The sequence below is a fragment of the Equus asinus genome, chromosome 5 (assembly GCF_041296235.1).
Source record: "Equus asinus isolate D_3611 breed Donkey chromosome 5, EquAss-T2T_v2, whole genome shotgun sequence".
NCBI lineage: Eukaryota > Metazoa > Chordata > Mammalia > Perissodactyla > Equidae > Equus > Equus asinus.
The window spans coordinates 66,362,860-66,385,719 of NC_091794.1; the positions used below are offsets into that span (position 1 = coordinate 66,362,860).

A 22,860-nucleotide genomic window follows, 5' to 3' on the forward strand; every position below is an offset into this window, starting at 1 on the left:
AATTGCATGTTTCCATATTTTAGAGAAAATAACTTAATGTGAGTTTTTGCAGACTGTTTATCATCATTAACCCTGTTTTCATTTCCTAGTATCCTTTGTCTGCCTTCTAGATCAGTGCAACAAAGCACAGCTCATATAACGTGGAGGGTCCTTGTTGGCCCTGAGTCACTGAGCCCTCCACCTTGTTGTGTTTGTTTGCGGTATTTTTCTGTAGGAGGGTCCAGGGTGATTTTTACTTTGTGTCCTTATGATGCCTCTCCTGGATAGGGAGAGCAGCGATATCTTCATTTTGTAAATGAAACATGGCATCATGGAGTGTTGGAATGTTGGGTCCAAAGCCTCCCAGCCGGCAGGGAAGATAGGTGCGGAATTTTAGGTCTGTGCGCTGAGCCTGGCGTCTGCTTCCTCTCCTGGGCTACTTCACTTCAGGAAACATGGTTACCTTACTTGTAAACGGCCTGCTATGATAAGTGAGTTTTATTCTGAGTCTTTCTCAGGTGGGTTTGTTGTTTGGGCTGAGTCTCTCTTGTATTTCTTTTAGCATGCTCATGTTTCTCTCGCAGAAGTGATTGGTCTGTTAGGAGGAAGATACTCAGAAGTTGATAAGATAGTTGAAGTAAGTTCTCTTTTTTAAAAAACTTTTTATTTAGTCTTGCCACCATACAAAATGTTTTTATAGATTTCAGTGGGTATAATTAAAATATGGACTTTACCTATGATATAAATGAGAATATGCAAACATAGAAAGTTCTGTGTTCCCAGAAGTGACTTAACATTCCATGTACAGTCGTGTGCTGTGTGATGACATTTTGGTCAAAGACAGACCACTTATACCATGATGGTCTGATAAGATTGGTATCATTGGGCCAGCCCAGTGGCGCAGCAGTTAAGTTCACATGTTCTGCTTCTGTGACCTGGGGTTCGCCGGTTTGGATCCCGGGCGCAGACATGGCACCGCTTGGCAAGCTATGCTGTGGCAGGCGTCCTGCTTATAAAGTGGAGGAAGATGGGCATGGATGTTAGCTCAGGGCCAGTCTTCCTCAGCAAAAAGAGGAGGATTGGCAGCAGTTAGCTCAGGGCTGATCTTCCTCAAAAAAAAGATTGGTATCATATAGGCATGGTGTGTAGTAGGCTATACCATCTAGGTTTGTGTAAGTGCACTCTTGTGGTATTCACACGACAACATCGCCTGATGGCATGTTTCTCAGAACATATCCCCGTCGTTAGGCGGTGCATGACTGCAGTGAGCATCTGTCTCCTTTTATGACCGAGAGCACAGGAATACTGCCAGGCCTTGGCTCCTCATTGCCTTCACCAGCCAAAAGTTACAACTCCTAAGAGGCCAGTAAACGTGTGCTAACCTTATAGTTGAAACTTGATATGTATCATTCTCTGGAAATTATCATCATAAATAATAGGGTGCACTGAAGACTGTGTGCACATATTGTATGGGCTGACCTGGAAAACTAGCAATTATCATGACCTTATTTGAGTAGAAAAATGGATTCTGAGTTCCAGGCATACAGTCACACTTTTGGAGTGTAATTCATTCACAAGGTAAAGGCTGCCTGTGATACAGTCAGATACAGTCTTTTGACTTGACTTTAAAAAGTTTCTGTATCTATGTATGAAAGAACTGAGACATTAAAGTAGTAGGAAAAACAGGATTTCAGTGTAATCATAAGGCTTAATCCCTTCCAGGTGTGTGCAGCGGAACCGTGTAACAGTCTGAGTACAGGCCTCCAGTGTGAGATGGACCCAGTCTCACAAACGCAGGCCTCCGAAGCCCTGGCTCTACGAGGGTGCAGCGTCATTGGATGGTATCATTCTCACCCTGCTTTCGATCCTGATCCCTCTCTACGAGATATTGACACTCAAGCCAAATACCAGGTGTGTTTATACGGCTTGTGTGTATGTAGTCTGAAATAATTACACATTCTCTCCCCTCATTGCTTTCTATTAAATAAATATACTTTTAACATTTCTAGCAAAATACTGCATTTATAATATTCTTTACATCTGGAGTTTTGAAATAACTTATATTCTTTTCTGATTACAAAAGTAATACATGTTTATTTAAACATTTGGAAAATCAGCAATTTTGTTTAATACAGATAATTTTATGTTTGATATGTGTATGTTTTTGCTGTAGGCAGCTGTTTGTAAATTACTATCATATTGATAAAGATTATAGCTGAAGGGTAATGAATATAATTTGTAAAAAATATTTATGGCAAATACAGATTTTGTAGGGCAGATGATCTTTTTAAGGGCCATTTCAGGTTGGATTGAACACATTTTGGCCTGAAAAATTTAGTGTGTGAAATGAATATATAAGACATTACATTTAGCTGCTGTTTGGATGTGGTTTTAACATACCTTTGTGTTCCCTTTTCCTCCATTAGATGTTTACAATGTTGGTATGTAGTTGAAACTAATTGTCTTTCCTTTCATTGTAGAGTTACTTCTCCAGAGGCGGTGCAAAGTTCATTGGAATGATTGTTAGTCCTTATAATCGGAACAATTCTTTACCATATTCCCAGATCACCTGCCTGGTTATAAGTGATGAAATTAGCCCAGATGGCTCCTACCGTAAGTTTTCAACAACGACATCATCATCCTATTTCCACCTTCATTTGTTTGAATCTTACAGCTCAAAGAATTTACAGCTGTGCAAAACTCTGTGATGGAAAAGCGTGTGCCCTGAACTAGGGAATCACTGTTAGCACAGTGTGCAGTACAGACACCCCCTTCCCTTGTCTGGTACCCTTCCAGATTCAAGTCCCTCCTGTGTTACCATGGCCACTGGGCAAAAGGATTACAACGTAGCGGAAAGGTGTGGCCAGGCAGTGTCCCTGTTAGGTACCAGAGACACTGCAATAAGCAAAATAGACAAAGTCTCTGTTCTCATGAAAAATTTTTGATAAATGCAGACTGGCTTTCTCTGCAATGACATTCAAATGAAAAAAATGAAAGAAAAATGACCACCCTAGCACCAGCTCTCCATGGCCTCGCAGTTTAGGCTTAACAATGGCTAACTCGATTTTTATATCTGGTAGTTTCCATTCTGTCTCGAGGAAGAATTTGGTTGGTTTAGCCTGCCATATGACTTGGTTCCTTTGGGGTTTATGTCCACTTCTGGCCCAGTCAGCTCTGGCTGGATAGGGAATTATTGTAGCAGACTAGGGAAAGTAGGGGAAGGTAAGAAGGGATTGTGGGTAGAGCTACAGGAAGAGATTGGAGGCAACAGTCGACATCCCCAGGATATTGATTCTTTCTTCTCTGTCCTTACCACCACTGCTCTAGGTCACTGTCCTCTCTGGCGCTGTCACTGCACATTGTACTCTTCCCCATTAGCCCATGGGCTGGCTCGTTTAGGGTAGAATTATATTGTACTCATTTTCCTATCCTCAGTTTCTAGCACAAGGCCTGGCATAACGTAGGTACTAAATGAATGTTTGCTTAACAATTAATGTCTTCATTCTTAATGATGTCACTCAGATGCCCTGTCTTTGACAAAAACCCCAGCACTGGCCCTGTGTTATTTACTCTTAGAGCTGCTTGGTTCTCTGCTCACTGTTGTCTTGCAATGTCATTCATCAGTTGAACATGTCTTGCTAAACTGCGAGCCCCAGAGAGAAGAGCTGTGTCTTCGTTGTCTTTGTGTCACCAATACTATCTAATCAGTTGCCTTGCACCTAGGAAGTGGGCAGGGCTCCATAGGGTTTTATTGAATGAATAGTATTGACATTAACTTTAGTCTAAAATGCCCATTTTGAGCATAGCACATATATACATCATTCTTTAGCCCAGTCTAAGTTTACAAAAAGTTAGGAAAGGGGGAATCACAGTTACCTTATTCTCAGTTTAAATCATTTCCTTATGTCACAGTGTGCTAGGTTTGGAAGTGAGCCTTTTCCCTGATGCTGTCCAACACAGTAGCTACTAGCCACATGGGACTTTAAATTAATTAGGATTAAGTGAAGCTTAAAATTCAGTTTCTAGAATTCTACTTCTGGCCAAAATGAAGTAACAAAGACCTGTCTGAAACAACCAAAGAACTGGACATAATATTTAAAGCAATGGTGTTTAGGATATAACATCAGGCAGTGAAGGGAGATGATTGCTGGGAGACGGAAACAAATGAAGTGAGCCCAAAATTTCCCTAGCTTCCTGACTTAAGTGTTTTCAGGTATGGCGCAAGGAAGAGAAACCCACCCAGAGCCTGGCAGACCTTGATTTGAGGTGATGGAGATGAGAAAGGCAGTTCAGTTTGGAGGACAGAGTACCAGAGAGGGGAAGCCGCATCGAGTGCAGGCTCCAGAAGGGTGCGGACTTAATACTGAGCAGGATGCAGACCGCTGCGTGCCTGGGTGGAGACTGCCCAGACGGGCAAGAGCCGCTTGAAAGGAAGGAGGGCGCAGTACTGGATGCCCGCACAAGCCACCGTGGACAGTGCACAAGCATCCAACATTCTCAGTGCAGAAACTTGTTTTGGGCAGAGCTGCTCTTAAATGACTTAACCATTATTAGCACTCCTTATTAGGCCTTAATCCTAGGTCCTTCACTTTGCTTTTCTTGGAAACCCTCTGGTTCAAGAATTAAGATTTTCTAAAAGCCTTGGGATACCTTGTGTTACAGTACTTTTAACTTGGATCCTATCTTTCTTTTTTTTTTCTTCTTTTAGGTATATACACAAATCCTGTCTTTAAAATATCTCTAATGGTTAAGCACTTTCTTTGCTTGTAATAGGCAGGAAATATATGTGGTGATTAGTTTTCTGATGTTTTAGTGGATAAAAATATTCAGTACAAAAGGACATTTTTACTGGTTTTAGTGCCATTTTTTTAACCTAGAAAAATAAAGTCTTAATACTAAATAGAGCCATATATTGTGTGCATTAGTGAATTTTCATGGTTTTCCATCAGCACAGATCGAAAATGCATTAATTTACCTCTCTTTATTCTGTTTTCAACTTTTGTTAAAAGTAGTTGCTTACCTGGATTCAGATCCCAGCTCTAACATTTATTGGTTATTTTACCTTGGGCAGATTACTTAACCTCTCTTATTCTCCTTTGCCACATCTGTAAAATGAGAAAAAATTATTCCCTTGCTTACAGGGGTAAAGATTGTCAGTGATGTATGTAAAGTCCTTAGCAAATAATAGGTCTTTGATAGGTAGTTATGATTATAGCTGTTGTCTGTGCTTCATAGGTGATCAAAACATAGCAAGTAAATGATTGTTATCACCAAAAGAAGTTTGCTTAATAGCTTGAAGACTGTAATGTGCCACTCCAGTTTTGGAGGGGAGAAAATGAAATGGTGGAGAATTGAGAAATCAAAAAAAAAGAAAAGATCAATTATCATCAGGCCTGCTCTTTACTTCCCTCCTTCCATACACCTGAAAAAAAATGGGGGAAAAACAAAAGGCTTTGAGAGCATATTGACAAACTATTCCTGTGGGGAGGAAGTATAGTCCTGGTTTTTTTTCTTATTTTTTTTCATGCGTTTTGATTTGTTGGCATTCATTTACTTGAAAAGCCTTATGACAGCTGAAACCCGGTTGAGAGGCAGTATAATTTAAGGGTTAAGAACATGAACTCGAGGCAGACTGCCTGGGTTCAAAGCCGGGCTCTGCCTCTTCCTAGGCAGTTACTTATGCCCAGGAACACGTTAGTTAACTTCGCTGTGGCTCAGTGTCCTCATCAAAAAAAAGATTGGGGGCCGGGGGGCACAATACTTACTGGTAGCTGGTTCATTTAAGCGGCCTTGTATATATAAAGCACCTTAAACCTGGCACGTGATAAACATAAGTGTTACTAGAATTATTATGGTAGTGGCCGTTGGTAATGAACCAGCTGAGCTTTTAATAGACTGAAAATACAGTTACATGGGAATTTTGAAGGATATGTGAGAAGTTTCTAAGTAGCCTCATCCTTTGATACCTTTTCCTTTCTAGCTGTCTCCATGATATCCACCCCTTGGGCTCCTTTCCTCCAGAGTTAAGCAGGACAGCTGTGACTCCAGTGCGGTTGCTTCCTTTCCAGAATTAATCCTCTTCCGTGTCTCGTCTTAGATTAGCACGTGTTAGGGAGGTGGAATGAGTGGGGCTCAGAAGTCAAGCAGACCTCCTAGGGTTTAAGCTCCACGCTCTGCCACTTTACTAGCCTAAACAGGTTGCTTAACCCGTCTCAGCCTCAGTTCTCTTGTCTCTTAAATAGGAATTGTGCTGCCTACCTTATAGCATTGTTGTCAGCTTGATAACCTATGTCAAAAAAAATCACTGGGATGGGATATGTCTTGGTTTGCTTACGTCAGTCCCAGTTTAAGCCTGTGGTTCTAGCACAATTATGAATAGTGGCCCCTTTCACCCAAAAAGTTTCTTGGTTCTGTCATAAACTATGTGATCTTCCTGTCTCTCACAATTCTTTGCATAGAATTGTCATGCAAATGGCACTTTTACTTTTTTATTATTATTATTAGTTGCTAGGCATTAATATGCTTGATGGACAAGTTTGGCCAGGCAATAAATATTTAATGAACGCCCACTATGTTCAGCTGGTCTGCCAAGCTGTGGTCATGAAAACACGGAAGGGAATTTTAAGTAGTTAAAAGGAGATTAGAAATTTAAGAAATAGTTGATGAAAATGTGCTTCTTCATGTTTTTCTAGGTTTACCGTACAAATTTGAAATACAACAGATGTTAGAAGAACCTCGGTGGGGATTAGTGTTTGAAAAGACAAGATGGATAATAGAAAAATACCGGCTATCCCATAGGTATGTGCTGTGGGTGGAGATGGTGCCCATCTGCAGTGTTTCTTATTAAATTAGTTTTACAGAAAACCCAAGTTAAATAGAAAATTGTGATGGATGGCATCAGTGATGGTTTATTACAGAACTGATTAGCCTCTAGTATCTGTTTCATCAGTTTGTTTTCGTATTTCTTCCAGCAGCAGTGTCCCCATGGATAAAATCTTTCGCCGGGATTCTGACCTGACTTGTTTGCAGAAAGTAAGCTGCCTTCATTTTAATTGGTTCCATTGTTCACAGATTCTAAAGCTGTTCATCTCGATGTGTTTTCCCATGATGCCTAATGCTTTATGGATACATTTTCTGCGTCTTTGCTTTATTGGTTTTTTCTTTCTAAAATTAATTTCTAAGAGATAATTAGTAATGTGTTTTTTGCCCACACTTGCATATAGGGATAATAGTATTTTAGAATAAATTTGTCAGTGTTGGCTGATAAATTTTTTGGCAGATTATTATTGTACACAATGGAGAACACTTTCCCCATTCTATGAAATTCAAAAGTGCTGGGGCTGGCCCGGTGGAACACTGGTTAAGTTCACGTACTCCACTTCAGCAGCCTGGGGTTCGTGGGTTTGGATCCTGGGCACAGACCTACACACCACTCATCAAGCCATTCTCTGGCGGTATCCCACATACAAAAAATAGAGGAAGATTGGCACAGATGTTAGCTCAGGGACAGTCTTCCTCAAGCGAAAAAGAAGAGGAGGATTGGCAACAGATGTTGTTTCAGGACCAATCTTCCTCACCAAAAAGAAAAAAAAATTCAGAAGTGCCACGTTTCCATTTAGCTTTAACAGTTGATGATTTTTAAGAACGATAGTATAAATCTAACAATTAAATTTAAATGGTCGTTTTATTTAACTTTCTGGTAGGAAATAAGAGTCCTGAATTCTTTTATTTCAATTCTAGTTTTGTTTCTATGATAATGAGTTTAGACCAGTAGACTGGCAACATTTGTGTGTCTTTTTCTTGTCTTTTTTCTTTTGGTAGCACTTTGGGAATAGAAAATTTAAACATATTAAGTTTCTTTTTAATGTTTTTGACCTGCTGTTATAGCCACTTTCTCTTGTTCTGTTGGAAGATTAACATGCACATTTCCCAGGAAATAGCCGATAGCATCCTGAGTTTGAAATGGTAGAGTCTTGTGTATGTCCATATATTTTTATCTTACAGGATTATTTTGCTTTGTTCATGTAACTACTTAAAAAAGAAGCAAAATCACAAATTTGTCCAAAATAGAAAGCATCACATGTGTATAAGATTTGTCTCCTTATATAAAATCACAGAGGGACTAACTTCAGCATTCCTCGGCAGTGACGTCCTCCACTCCAGCTGCAGACTTACAGAACACAGGTTTATCATTCATCACATTTAAGGAGAATGTTTCTCATTTGACCGTTAGAAACTGTGAGATTTGGAAAGGGATAAAATAATGATAGTAGTACAAATCCTCTTTTACACTTTATCTGTATTTAAATATAAAACTTTTCTTTTCAACTAGCTTTTGGAGTGTCTGAGGAAAACTCTGAGCAAAGTGACCAATTGCTTCATTGCTGAAGAATTCTTGACTCAAATAGAAACTTTATTCCTTTCCAGTTATAAAAGCAAGCAGGAGAATGGAGTGGCTGAAGAGAACTCTACTGTGGGTCCAAAGGAATTATTGATGTAATTATTTTAAAGTAAGGCATTTTAATCTTGACATAAAAGATCCTACTTTCAAAGTTATAACCTTGACATTATTGTGGTTAACCGTGGCACAGCTTTGATATCTTTTCTCTAGTTCACAAAATCCCAACTTTGCCATGTAAATCATGTGACAAGAAAGAGAGAAGGACTAGTTTCCCTACAGTCAGGATGAGAGCGCGTGTGAACCCGGTCTCCTGTGGCGCTCTGTCCCACCGTGGCCTGTGCGCAGCGTGGTCGGCTCTGAGGCCGTCTGCTCTCCTGTTGTACTCAGGGTGAGCCGAACGGGCCTCTGACTTTGACTTCTCCCCGAACTAGTCATTCCATTTTGGTGTCTCCTGTTTCATTAGGAGCACTCATGCTTTCTACATGTTTGGTGAGATTGGTTTATGGCCGCAAATGAGATCTGGATGGGTGGTCACTGAGGTAATTAAAAATCTGACAGTATGCTACGGGAGGCCAGGGGACGGGTACGGAGAAAAATCTTCAAAATAGAAAAGAGACCCAAAGAAGAGAATCACATTACCAGTTTTTTAATTACACACATTTTTGCTTCCATTTTACTTTTTAATAATAGGATAGGACATGCCATTTTCTTAGCTATCTGAAACATTCTGTATGGATTTCAGATACATAAAATAATTAGATCCGACTGTGTGTCCACTTACATAAGCGTATGTGATAAAACCTCGTTTAACTGCAAGACAGGTAATCATAACCCTCAAACAAGATTTTTTTCCTACTGCCTGCTATCAGGAGAAAGAGGCAAACTGCAACAAAACTCAAATATCAGAGATTTAATTTTAAAAACAAGAAAGCCTTCCAGGACATACTACATATTCAGCCCAGTTTCATGTACTTTGTGAATCTAGAATAGAGGTCAGCAAGCTTTTTATATAAAGGGCAGTTAATCAGTAATTTAGGCTTTGCAGGCCACATACTGTCTCTGTCAGACCACAACCTGTTAGACGTGTAAAACCACTCTTAGCTCATGAGCCTCACAAGAAACAGGTTGCTGGTCCTTATCTTCCAACCTCTGCTCTCAAGAATTGCGAACATTGAGCATTTATTTTCAGATGCATGAGCCTTCGACACTGAAAGGTCTTGCATCATCTTCAAATAACAACAAAATTCAAAATTGTGATTTACGTTTACGTACATTTTCAAATAGAAGTTAGCAGTCATGCTGCCTGATTTTTTTCTAATAGATTTTAGTTTATTTCTATTAACCGTAGAATTGATTTATACCCATTCTCCAAGCATTCTTATTAATAACAGTTTTATTACATTTATTCTGGGTTTAATTCTGTGTTTTTCCCCTTTTTTGGTTCTCATCAATAGCCGAGGCAGAATATGGCAGCATTGGAAGGGGCAGCAAGCCAGTGTTAGGCGGCCTGGGTCTTGACGCAACCTTGTTATTTTGGGAGATAGTTTACCTTCTCTGGGCCTAAATTCTTTGGTAACTGAGCTCAGAATTATCTTCCTAGCATCCTTCCAGATCTAAAATCGTATGGTTCATTCTAATTGTCAGACAACTCACCTGGAACTTTATATTTTGAGATGGTACAGTTCTCAAATTAACAAATATATTTAAAGAAAACTGGTAGTATTTTCCATTTCTCTATATGCATTTAAGATAAACAATGAAACATAACTTATAAAGCAATTACTTTTGGGACCAGGCATGTAAGAGGCTGTAGACCAAAAGCCAGGAAACCTGAGTTCTGGCCCTGATTCTCTGGCCAGCCTTGCTGTGTGACAGGGATAAAGCACTTACACTGCCTGGGCCTCAGGTCTTCGCCTGTGACTTGCAGGTCTGAGTTTGATGGCTTAGGGTTTCCTTCCATGTGAGAAAGCCTGTGACACTGTAACGGGTACTAATTCACTCCTTTGTGCTCTGCCTTTTCACATAGTTTCCTCATTGTACATCAGGGACAGATCCTAAAGAGTGGTATTAATTACTTTCTTGATGGATGTTTGCCTATCATATTGATGAACTTGGGTGATTGAAAATAGTGGAAATTGTTAAAAGTTCTGTTCTCAAATCCTCTGCGTGCCGGTGGGTACCCTGTTTACTAACCTAAGCTGTGCTGTGAGGAACTCAGATGGAAACCCTCAAAGTCTAGAGTTTTGAAAGCCCCATTTTTAAAATAATATTTACTGAGTGTTTTTTTCTGATTATAGAGTACACTTAGCTTATAAAATTTTTTTTAAAAAATAGAGAAGCATAAATTAAAAAACAATCTCAATCCGCCTATCTAGAAAAGCACAGTTAACATTTTAGTATAAACCCTTCCCCCTTGTTTTTGGAGCATGTAATTTAGAACATTGAAAGCCGGTGTTTTCCTTCCTCATTCATTCTCCCTGCTTCCTTTTTTATCTTACCATATTCTTAAGACATGTTTGCAGCTACAGGTGCCCGCATTCCTGTCACTGCCCGCCTTGGGGTGCTGACAGCAGCGGGAGCCAGGCCTTGGAGAAGCACAGAGGGGTCGAGAACGGAGCGGCAGGGTGCTGCAGGAAGTCCAGGAGGCAGGTCTCAGGAAAACCTACCTCTAGGAATGTTCACAGGAGTAGAGATAGGACCGGAAAACATCCGGGTCTCTTCATCCTCACGTGGTTCTTACTGTTGCACGAAGACAGTAGTGAACGTAGTTCTTTTTCTAGCTTGGCTAGGGGAAATTGACACTAATACTTTGCCAGTATTAGACTAGCTCTCTTTAAAAGTCTGATCCCAAAGTAACATTCAAGAAAAGAAAAATCGGTGGAGTACGATCACCGAGACCAGACTCTCCTTCCCTCCGTCGTGTCAGCCTTGAAATGCTGGCCCTCTATTCACAGCTTTGGTAGGGTTGTCCTGGCCTTAGGCGTTTTTGCCTTCTTGGACCTCTTCCATGAAAAATTTAAAAATTAATGCATTACAAGTGCATTTATATAAAATTAATATTATATGTAACATATAATCTACAGTCCTTCAATCTAAAAGTTCATTTTTTCTTCTGAATTAAAAGAAATTAAACCTTTTCCATGGGCCTCTAGAACCGTTGTGGGCCTGAGCTGTGGTGCCTCTAGCTAAGCTGGTCTTGACTCTGTTCTGTGGGGTGTTGTTGGGGAGACTGCTCTCTGCCCTGTGCAGCTGCCTCCCGAGTTCCGGAGCCCTGCCTCCCCAGCCGAGAGACTTCGTCCTTTCAGACCTGACTCAGGAGTATTGCTCAGGGCCATTCATCCTCAGAAAAAAAGGAGACGGGTTAGTTTTAGTTTTCAGGTAGATATTTTTGATCTGATTCTTAATGTATAGTTTTGATACTCATGCCACATCTCCCACCTTTTCTTCACCCCACCCCTCCACTTCTCACCTCTCAGCATGTAGGTACAGGAGCGCTCATTCTGTCCTTTGCTGAGAGCAGGGCCTGGAGAGTAGAGATGGACAGACCCGTTCGCATTTCCCGGGAGCTGATTAGTGCTGCCCCAGCCTGCTCTGCATGACTCCTCCCCTGCACGAGTTGGGGGAGGTCTGACGGGCGGCCTGTGCGCAGGGCAAGAGCCTCCGCAGCTGGCTGGGCAGCCCAGGAGACTGGCCTCAGCATGCCGCCCGAGCAGGCCTCCTGCTCTTCGGTTACCTCTTCTGTTGCTGGTCCTGACGAGGTGACCCGGAGGACCGGATAGTCAGGATGCCCTAGGATCGATGCTTTGTCCTGTGCTTACAAAGAGCCATGTGACACCGGCTACCTATCGTCAAGTCAGCAACAGGCTTCAGTTGATGGATTTCTCAGTAGAAATTAAGTCAAAGTACCCAAATTTTATATTTTTTTTCACTTACAGTCTTCTCTAGCAATCGCTAGAGACTAAATCTGGAGTCACACATTACGACATTTAGGAAAACTTATTTCATCCAAGCACAAAGAGAAAAAGCACATCGTTTTTATCATCATCTGCTCCATCAGGATTAATACAAAATTTAACAAATTTGATCTGCATCTCCAGTTTTCCCGTAGTTTAATATTTCCCTTACCATAATTAATTAATACCATATTTTGCAATACTTCCAGAAAATCGCTGTGGAGAATAATGTGATCCCTTTAGCTTAATTGCTGATCTTTTCTTAAATGGTTTTTATATGTGCTGTTCCCCCAAACTGTTTTCTCTTTTTTTTTTTTCATTTAACCTGTAATTTGTACTTTCTGAATCTATCTTTTAAGCCCCTTTAAATCTTTTCTGCAACAAGGCAGAGAATAAATATGTTTATCCCCCTAAATCAGGAGAAAATCAAAATATCCCAGAGAAGCTGTGGGTAGGCCGGGTACAGTGTGCCCACCTACATTTGAGAAGGTGAAACTAGCTCATAATGCCTGGGTTGTTTTTATTTTCTTCCTTTGGATATATTTATGAATGTATTCCTAACTTTAATTTCAGGGAAAAATGCCTGCTTTGCGATTTTTAAGGTTTCCGAGAGGAGTTTCTTAGGAGTCAGGAAGTATGTTAAATAGAATTTCGTGGTTTGTATCCTGTTTCATAGGTCACCACAGATCATTTGTTTCAAGTATGAATTATAAAAGAGTATTTAGGTTCTAGAATGGTTTGAATAGATTGGTCGTCTGTCTTTAAATTTGCTGATTTAACGTGAACTGTGTGTGAGTTTAGTGTGTTTACTGATAAAGCTCTTGCTCTTGTTCTCCCCAAATGAGATCAGTGTTTATGGATCTCTTTTATTTGAACTTTGGAATGTTCTGTAATAAAATATAATGATTTAAACTATTTTGTACATTTAAATATGCCATGTTGTCTATATCTACATTAAAAAATATTGTAAATACTTGTGTACAATCATGAAAGCTTTTCCTCAAAATGATTGAACTCTCCTCCCTGTCCTAAACTGTGACATAATATAAAATATCTGATTTTAAGCTTTGGGATTTTATCTTGTGGTAAAAATTAAAGGAAAACATTCTGAAGATTCTGTATAAATAAAATTTTGAAAATAAAGTGGTAAATCATTTGGTGTCTTTCTAATTATTAATGGCATACACATTGAATTGCAAAAAATGCCCTGTTAATTCAGCAAACGTTGGTTGAGCATCTATTATGTGGAGCATCTTAGGGGACACGAAGATGAGTACATCTTGGTTTCTTCTCACAAGAAGCCTGTTGCCTAAGTGGGAAACACATAAAACTTGATGCAGAAAGCTAAGACACTAAGATACCAAGTGGGATTGGTTATAAATGCCTGTGAAAGACGTCAAGGGTAATAGGTGTTGAGACAAATGAGAAAGAATTCTCTAGAATGTGAGCAGGGAGATCAGAGTCTTGGAGGAGACTACCTTTAAACAGTCTAGTAAGGTTTGGTTAAATGACATTTGGGGGAAGGTGTTCCAGAGAGAAGTGACCTTAGCATAGGCATGCAGGTAAGGAAGGAGAAATGAGAGAATGGTGAGAGTCTGGCCAGACGGCCAGGGATATGCAGATGTCACTTATGAAGGCTGCTCACGTTCAGTCGGCTGAGGCGGCAAGGTCTGAAGTAAGAGAAAATCTAACCTTCAGATCAGAGTTAACTCGTTAACTGGTCTGTAATTTTCCAGTCTTGTTTACTAGCATATATAAAACCTATTCATTTAAAAACAACAAGGACAACAGGTCACACTGTGTATCTTCGGTTTCTGTCCTTTCACTGAGGACGTCTCTGTGTCAGCACAGAAACAGCTGTCTGTTCTTTGCAGGAGGCACATAGCATTCTGTAGTACACATTTGCTGTAATTGATTTGATCCATTTTCAGTTGAACTTTAGGTGCTTCCCATTTTTTTATGAAAAATAAATTTTATTTGCACACTGTTAATATTTCTCTGAATAGATTCCTAGAGGCTTAGTTGCTAGGTCAAGATCCACGTACCTTTTAAATTTGGTTAGCATCTGCAGAAAAATGTTTGGTTTCTACAAGCTGATTTTCCTCATAGTACAGCCACGTTTATCTTATTTACGGCACCAATTTGGTGTCTAAATGATAGGTGGCAAAATACAATAAAGTCTTGAGTTCCGATTCTGTGAGGCGTCCATTTCATTGGAAGTTCCTTCCTCTGTACGCTGTCAAGTCTTGCTCACTGACCATTTGCTGTAATGTTCTGATCGTGGCCAGTATCCTGCTCAGCCTGTGGCTCCAGACCAGCGTCAGCCACAAGCCTATTTGTGCTGTAGTGGTTTTTCTTCCTTTCGTAATGTGTCTACATCACTGATTCTCAATTCTGCACCTATAGGATGCTAGCTTAAATAGAAGACTCGGTATTTGCAGAGAGATGTAGCTAAATAGAAAATCTGCTCTCGTCTTCCATATTTTTCCCGCTGTCAGAAACAAGCCTTGTCAGTTAGTGACTGACACCTGCTGCTGGGTGTAGGCAGTGATTACTTGCCCACATCGTCCCACTTACAAGGTCACCTCGAAATGCAGAAGAATCGGGAAGTTTCAGAAAGCAAGTTAACGGCTTTGTTTATTTTATCTCGATCAGTGTTTATTGAACGTTCTTTGTTCCAAAACCTCTGATAGATGACGGAGCCGTAATTGTGGCTTCTCTACCCATTGATGGGAGATTGTCTACATCAGACTCCCTTTGCTGAACAAAATTTAATAGTTTAAAAGATAGCTTGGTAAGACATTTTTCAGAACAGAACTATTTTCCTACTGACAAAACATAAACAATGAGTGGATTTAATCCTCACCCACCGAGAGAGAATGAAAATTTGCTTTCATGAGGTCAGTTTGCTGTGAGGCGGTCCCTCCATCGGATTCCAGCATCATGGAGTTGGAGAGAACGTTAGGAGAATGAAAGCTAGATGCTAGGACAAACCAGCCCTCCTTTTCAGTGGCTTAACACAGTAGACATTTATTTCTCACACAAAATCCATTGCAGCTGTTTTGAGGGAGTGACCCCCCAGGCAGCTCTTCAGTAGGTAATTCGGGTCACAGTGGCTCTGTCATCTTGTGCTCCAAGTAGCCCATCTGAGGACAAGAATAGAGGATCGGACTCTTGATATTTAACTGCCGTGGCTTGGAAGTACACACATCATTTTTGCTTAGATTTCTCTGGCAAGAACTAGTCACCTGGTCCCACCTGGATGCAGAGGGTCTGCGAAAGGGAGTCCTGGGTGGGCAGCTGCTTCTCCACAGAATTCCGCTCTGTGAAAGAACGTGCATCTCTGTTAGTGACCAGCTGTCTCTTACAGGGGGCTAGGGTTGGCTTTATAAAGTGTTATCAACTCGTCTTCGAATGTGCTTTAAACTACTTGAGACCCAACGTTCGTAAAGAAAAGTTGACATCAGGTTTCTTTGAAGCCACAGCCCTAATATGAAAAGAAAATGGATAATGTAGCCCCCTCGACAAAGACTTAGAGCTGGAAAGGATGTTCAGGCTTAAAGTCCCAGATTCCAGTAGGAAGTAGCAGGTCCACAGAAGTGAAGAGACTTGCGCAGCCACGCACGAGCGGGCAGCGAGGCTGCCTCTAGAAAGACCCCAGTTCTGCTACCACGCCTTCCTTCTGAAGGATTCCAAGTTGTTTTCAATTTCATGGCATAAAGAACTACTCTGAAGTCTATACGTGCAATTCAGACATGCGATATAATTTATGTTTTAATTTAAAATGTAATTTTGTCATTTAGAACTGCAAGGTCTAATAAATGCCCAGAACATGACTTTTATGGAAAAGTTGACTAGGGACTTACTATTAGAAGTGATACAATTAATGAGACTTTATTAGCTTTATCTAAGATTAGCTGTATTAGCTTTATCTAGGATTAACGAACCCCGAAGTCCTTGCTGTTTGCCTTTATAAATCCACAAAGCTGCGTCTGTTCTTGAGTCATCTTAATGAAAGTGTTGGTATCCAGGCCCACTGGAGGGCGCTCTGGCACAGGTTATGACGCGATGGTCTCCGCCCTCTGTGGGTGATTGGCCTAAGGAGTCAGAAAGACGGGACAGGGCCGAACTTGTAAACACCCTAAGTCGTCGACTGTCTGGTTCCTTGAATTGTGTGCTCCCGAGGCGTTTCCTTGTTTGCTGGTCTCTTCAGGTTAGCCATTTTAATTTGGGGAGGTGTTTTATAATAGTAGCATCCATCCATTTGTAGATGCAGTGCTAACTGCTTGACATACATCACTGGATTTAATCCCCACAACAGCCTTTTCTTTTTTCCTGGGGGGAGTACCAGTTGGTACCCCACTTTGGAAAACTGCCAACACTGACGCCGCCACGTCACCCTTACCACGCTGTTCTGCAGTGAGCTCTCTCCACAGGCACCCAGGAGGTTGCTGTTTACTCCTAAATTCACTGGACATGTTTGATGGTTTTCACTGTGCTCTGACTGGGATCCTTTTTTGATTCTGATTGCATTTTCTAATTGGTTATTACTGCACTATAGGAAAGCTTGATTTTCTGTGTTCTTCCTACTTCTGGCCATGTGTATTTTTATAGTTTATTTAGGTAGAAACCCTTAGAATCTAAATCAGCATCAGTTACATCTTATCCTTTTATAGAGTTTTCCACATTTATTTTATGTTTTTTGGATTATTGCTTTGGGAAAGATCTCCATTAACATTGCTGAATATTAGTCATGGCCATTTTTTATTATCCCTATTTTTAAAAAGTGTTTTATTATCCCCATTTTAAACTTAGCCTTAGAGTGTTTAAGTAGCTTAGCCAAGGTCATGCTACCGGAAGTGGCAGAGACAGAACTCAAACTGAGATCTGTATGATTCTAAAGCCAGCTCACCAAACTATCACGTTATTTGTTTAAGGGCTGGAAGGAACCTAAGGAACAACTTAGTCCCATCTCCTCATTTGGGGGATCGGAGAACCGATGCCCAGCGATGAAAAGTGGCTTGTCCGAGTCATGGACTCAGTCAAGGCCAGATTGGGAAGTCAAGGTCTTCCCGTTGCCGGAGCTCCTGGATCACACCTCCTGGGAATCTCTGCCTTCTCTCGACAACCAAAGAAATCCTGTGCTCGTAGATCATGTACCACACTTTGCCCCAACACGCTAGATGAAGCCATGGGGATTATTAGTATGGTACCTACAATAGAAGAAATGGGCCTTATGGATAGAGATTTTGCTCCAGCGTGGTTCTCTTCTCCATTACCGCCAAGCTTAGGGGAAGAGAATTCATAAGAGGAACCCCTTGCAGTATCAAAAGTCAGTCATCTCTCTGCCTCTCCATCCTCTGCACTGCAGCCAGAGGGGTTTTACAAAGCACAGATCTGAGCATGTCACAGCACTGCTTAAAACTCTCCCAAAGCTTGCCGAGCTTTCTGCACCAAGTCCAACACGGAAGCTGAGAAGATCCTTGTGATGTGCCCCTATCCATGCTCTAGTCTCACCTCTTGCCAGGCCCCCTCTCCTTCCAACACACACTCACACATGCTCTTCACCTTAGTCATACTGGACTATTTGGCGAATCCAAGCGTGCAGCTCCACCCCTGCAGGCCTGTGCACGCCTCTCCCTTCACATGGAGCGCCTCGCCCGTCCCGCCATTGTCTTACTTGTATGGGGCAGCACTTCACCCAGAAGCCCACCTTGACACTTCACTCTGCACTCCAGACTGGGTGGGATCCCTTCCGCTGAGCTCCCCCATACCCTGTTCTTACCCCCATCACTGCCCCAGCCACACCGGCTTTTACTTGCCTCTTTACTTCTCTGCTCCCCTCACTGAACTGTGAGCTTCTGAATAGCGTGGACCCTGCCTTTTTAAACTTTGTATCCCTAATGCTAATATAATAGCTAGCATAGAATAAAAAGGTACTTAATAACAGGTTGACGAATGAGTAAATGATTGAATGAAGGAAAGAGAACAGAAGGCAAATCTTTCAGGGAAAATCAGTTCTATCACCCTCAGATGCCAGATGTTCTTGTTTCCACTACGAGGAGGAGAAAGAACTGAGGCAGGAGTGTTTGTTCTGCGAAATGGGTGGGTGGGAGCGCCTGGTGGGAGCCGACAGCCTGGCAGAGCAGCGTCTCTTAGCTGAAGCGCGATGAGACTTCTGGAGACATGAATCAACTGATTAGCAAGGACGGCTTGCTCCAGAAGATGCGTCCTCCTGCAGTCGCCTCAAAACGCAAGGACAGGTGAGATCGCAACACTGCAAACATAACTGCATTTTCTAATCAAAAGTGCGACACAGCATGGATAATGATGAGGCCTCAGTGGCTTTACTACTCCACTTCCTGAGACTTTTTATCACTGAAAGCCGGGGGCGGGGGCTGGACCACTTTGATCCATCAGCTCGTGTTCTTTTCCGTACATGTGGTGAAAACAACTTGAAATGAAAACGCAGGCAGTGAGGTGGCATCCAGTTTCAGACGACAAGAGTGCCTTGGTAATTTGAGGTCAGGCTGGGGAATGGGCTCTGCGATCTTTGGGCAGGTGGTGTTTCTCTGTCAGGACGTGGGGACCACGAGAGCATTATCCTCAGACCTGACAGAGTGGAGCAGGAGGGGCAGCTCCCCTCACCTCCAAGCCCCTTCGCCACTTTGAAAGATGCCCGGGAGCTGTGCGACCTTTCCACCCAGGGAGTCACACAGCCCTGCTTCTCTGCCAAGGGCCGAAGGAGGGCAGGCCTGGCTCTCTGGACCCAGAGTGGAGTCACCCGCTCCTCCTTCGGAGAGACAGCAACAAAGACTAGAACAACAAAACGAAAAACAGGCTTTCGCAGGACTGGAGGGCTCTTCTCATCGCTGCAGAGGGAGAAAAGGGGACTATGCCGTGCCCCGTGGTTCAGTACCTGACAGTCCTTCCTCCCGACCAGGGACGCAAAACCCAACCGTGCGTCTTGCAAGGCTCCACGTGGGCAGCTGTTTCTTCTGGTTTCGCAGAGGCAGGGCCACGCAGTAGGAGCCGTGGACTTCCACTCAAAAGATTTCTCTGCGAAACGGAGAGCCAGATTTGGACAGTCAGAGAAGGGAGAAAAGGCATGCTGGGCAAACGGTACCAGGCGAGCAGTGGCACAGTGACAAGAGCAAACAGAGCCCGTGTGGAGTGAAGATTTGCACAGGACTGGTGTGCACTGTGTGTGACTGGAAGTCAGGGGTCACGACATAAGTGTCGATGGGTCAGATGCTCAAGGGTGTCAGATGCCATTTAGAGAGGGGAATATTCATGAGCCTCATGAAAAGAGATTCAGGCAGTCCACAGCCACCATCTTTGAATCCTAAAATGCAGGGCTCCCCTGAGCCAGTAGTATCCAGGCTTTTATTCAGCTAGACATCTCTGTTTAAAGAAGAACTTGCATAAAAACTATGCATATAGAACAGATAATAGCCAAAAAGTAGAAACAAGCAATTGGCCATCAACTGAAAAATGGATAACAGTGTGTAGCATATCCATGCAGTGGAATACTATTCAGCCATAAAAAGGGGTGAGGTACTGACACATGCTGCAACATGGAGGAACCTTGAAACGTTATGCCCAGTGAAAAAAGCCAGACACAAAGGACCACATATTGTGTGATTCCATTTATCTGAAATGTCCAGAACAGGCAAATCACAGAGACAGAAAGTAGAGTCGCGGTCGCTCGGGGTGTGGAGGAAGGAATGAGGAGCGACTGCTAATGCAGACAGGGCTGCTTTTTGGAGAGATGAAAATGATCTGGAATTAGGTAGTGATGGTGATGATGGTTGTACGACCTTGTGAATATACTAAGAACCACTGAATGTACTGAAAACCATGCTTTAAAATGGTGATTTTTATGGTCTGGGAATTTTGTTTCAAAAAAAAAAACCCCAGAAGCCAAAACAGACAAAGCAGCACAGGGCTAGTGCAGGGCGGCACGCTGGGGCAACGTCACCCTCATAGCTGCCCCTATCATTTCCAGCGTCCCTTCCAGTCTCCCAGCCAGAGGTTTTACACCGGGCTTCCAGAGCCCTAAGGAGCCGAGTAGGAGAAAAAGTGGGAGTCTTAAAACTGAGCATGTAAACTTTCACTTAATTCCCCTGTTCACTCCCAATCCAGAAAAGCTGTGCTTTGCCCTCCCCAGAGACTGAACGGGCAGCGACCTGGTGGGCTTGGAGGGTCACTGCCTGCTGAGGAAGCAGGAGGACACTGAGGGGGACCTGCTTCTTAAACATCCTTCCTGGCAGTCCACGTCTTTTTAGTCCCATCTTCATCCCCAATCCAGATGTGCTTGGTGCTGTAAACTTGAGGGATCGGAGAGGCTCCACAGGGCAAACAGGTTCCTTCTTGCCGACCCCCACTGCGGGGGTCTTCTCCCCGCACGGTCCCAGGTCTGCTAAGTCAGGCCTCTCCTGTTTGTCTTCTGTCGTCACATCTGTTAGTACAAATCAACCACCACCACCTTGGTGTGCTTTCCTGAGGTTCCAGGGGGGCACGGAGGTTAACCGTGAATATTCAGTCTTTCCTCTCTAACCCGGAGTCCACCATGCTTTTCCATGTTCCTTAGATTCCCTTCAATTAGCATACGTTTCTATAATCAGAAAAAAGCGAGAAGGAGAAAGGTGGACATTTTGGAGGTCGATTTGAAAGAACTTGGAAACTGCAGACAGGTGTGAGAGCTCGGCAGGAGCCTGGCACGTCGCGGGAGGGCGGGGGCGCTGCCGGCAGGGAGACGGGATCAAAGACCAGAAGTGGTCTGATGGTGCTCAGCCAGAGTTTACGTTGCTCCGTTCTCGCGGGAGGATTTGTCTGCAAGCTCTGATCGTAGGCACACGGAAAGACCAGCTTTCTAGAGTGACCACTTGGGTGTGCAGTGTAAGCAGGGGCCTGGCCCACGGCCCCGGGTGCCCCTGAGCTTGGAAGCCGGAGCCACTTGACGCCCTCCTCCACCTGCTCTCCAGACTCAGCCCTTCTCTCTGTTCTGGGACCAGTTGTGACTCTAGTGAGGGTGGGGTGAGTATAGGACATCTCAGGCGCTGGAGTGATTAGCATCCAAATAAGTCCAGCCACAAATTCCCCTCTGACTCACATCCCAACCCTAATAACAACCCAGTGGAAAAGGCCCTGCCTTCAACTCCAGTTCTAGCACCAGCCCACCGACACACTTCTAAGTCCCGTGTTGTCGGGCCTTCCACCAGGGCTTGAAATCCAAGCCAGAACGCACACCTTGTAGCTGGATCCCGGTTGCCTGCTGCCACCCGTCCCCAGCATGCCCTTTGATGTTTCTCAAGACACCCCTCCCCCCGCCCTCCAGAACCGGAGTGCTCTCACCCCACATGTTCACGACCAAGGAGGCAGTTACAGCAGCCGATGCCATGGCCCCACCCGGGTCAGCGTCCTGAGTGAGGAGCAGCAGAGACAAGCATGCCTCACCTGAGGCAGCTGCCCCAGGTCTGCCCTCAGATGGATCTCACCCCCCAGGTTAAGCCCAGGCCTGGCCTGTCTTTCTGGGGCTCTTGAAAGCTTGATGATTTCTTCCCAATGTCAGTAGACAAATTTCCCTGTTGCCCCATTTAGACCTGACTTTGGAAAGGCCCACTCTAGAGCTCGCTGAGCCAGTTTTGCAACACAAATTTGGAGGAGAGACTGGATATGAGCCGCAATAATGAGATTGCATTATCCATAATCAGATCTTACTGCTTCTCTGCTATTAATTAATAAACTGCTTTTAGAAGGTTAAAGACGGTGAGGGGCCAGGGAGCCCTAGGGTCAGGTGAGAGAAACAGAGCAGACAGCTAAGAAAGACATCTTCCTGGCTGTTATTATCCTTGTGGTATTAATGCTGGCACGGCCCCGTTTTAAATCCACTGCCACCACTCAGTAGGTGTGTGACCTTGGGCAATCATTCTGCATCTCAGTTTCTTCATATGTAAAATGGGGTTACTAATAGTGCCTAAATCATAAGGTTGTTGCAAGGAATAAATGAGTTAATGCATGCAACACACTTAGGACAATGCCTAGAACGAAGCAGGCACTCAATAAACGTTAGCTCTCGTCACTGTTGCTTTTACCATTCTTACTACCGTCATTAGTGATGTTGTCAGCGTTGTTATTTAAACACAGGCTCAGTGAAGCTTCAGTGTGGGAAACAGAAGCCACTATAGGTGTTTTATGCAGGAGGAGATTTAACACCAGAAATTAGATGCTTACAAAACCACTGGAAAGGGGTGAGGCTGTGGGCTCCAGTCAAGGCCTCCAGGAACTGTCACTGGGTGGTTCCCACTGCCCAGGCGAGGTTGCTAGGACCTTAGAGGCCACACTGGAGCCTGCTGGAATTGAGATCCCACCATGGCTGCAGTGACCACTGCTGCTGCTGCTGCCTCTGAATGCTGAGAAGCCGGGCAGTGACCACTCGGGAATCGAGAAGCCAATGAAGGAGCCCTCGTCACCAATGGATGGACACTGGAAGAAAGATACGCAGAAAACTCATCTCCACATCCC

General features: G+C 43.2%; 1 protein-coding gene across 12 annotated transcripts in view; it reads left to right on the forward strand.

Moving 5' to 3' along the window:
- Positions 1-13,489, forward strand: part of MYSM1 (Myb like, SWIRM and MPN domains 1) — a 40,601-nt gene extending 27,112 nt beyond the window's left edge. For 5 of the 12 annotated variants that reach the window (XM_044770915.2, XM_070509793.1, XM_070509799.1 and 2 more), the window contains 6 exons: positions 542-616; positions 1,702-1,890; positions 2,460-2,592; positions 6,672-6,777; positions 6,951-7,011; positions 8,312-13,489. In XM_044770915.2, the coding sequence (XP_044626850.1) occupies positions 542-616; positions 1,702-1,890; positions 2,460-2,592; positions 6,672-6,777; positions 6,951-7,011; positions 8,312-8,479 (732 nt within the window). In that variant the 3' untranslated portion in view covers positions 8,480-13,489. The remainder of the gene's footprint in view (positions 1-541; positions 617-1,701; positions 1,891-2,459; positions 2,593-6,671; positions 6,778-6,950; positions 7,012-8,311) is intronic. The other 7 variants (XM_044770917.2, XM_070509794.1, XM_070509791.1 and 4 more) reach the window with 6 other exon arrangements.
- Positions 13,490-22,860: the final 9,371 nt, after the last annotated feature.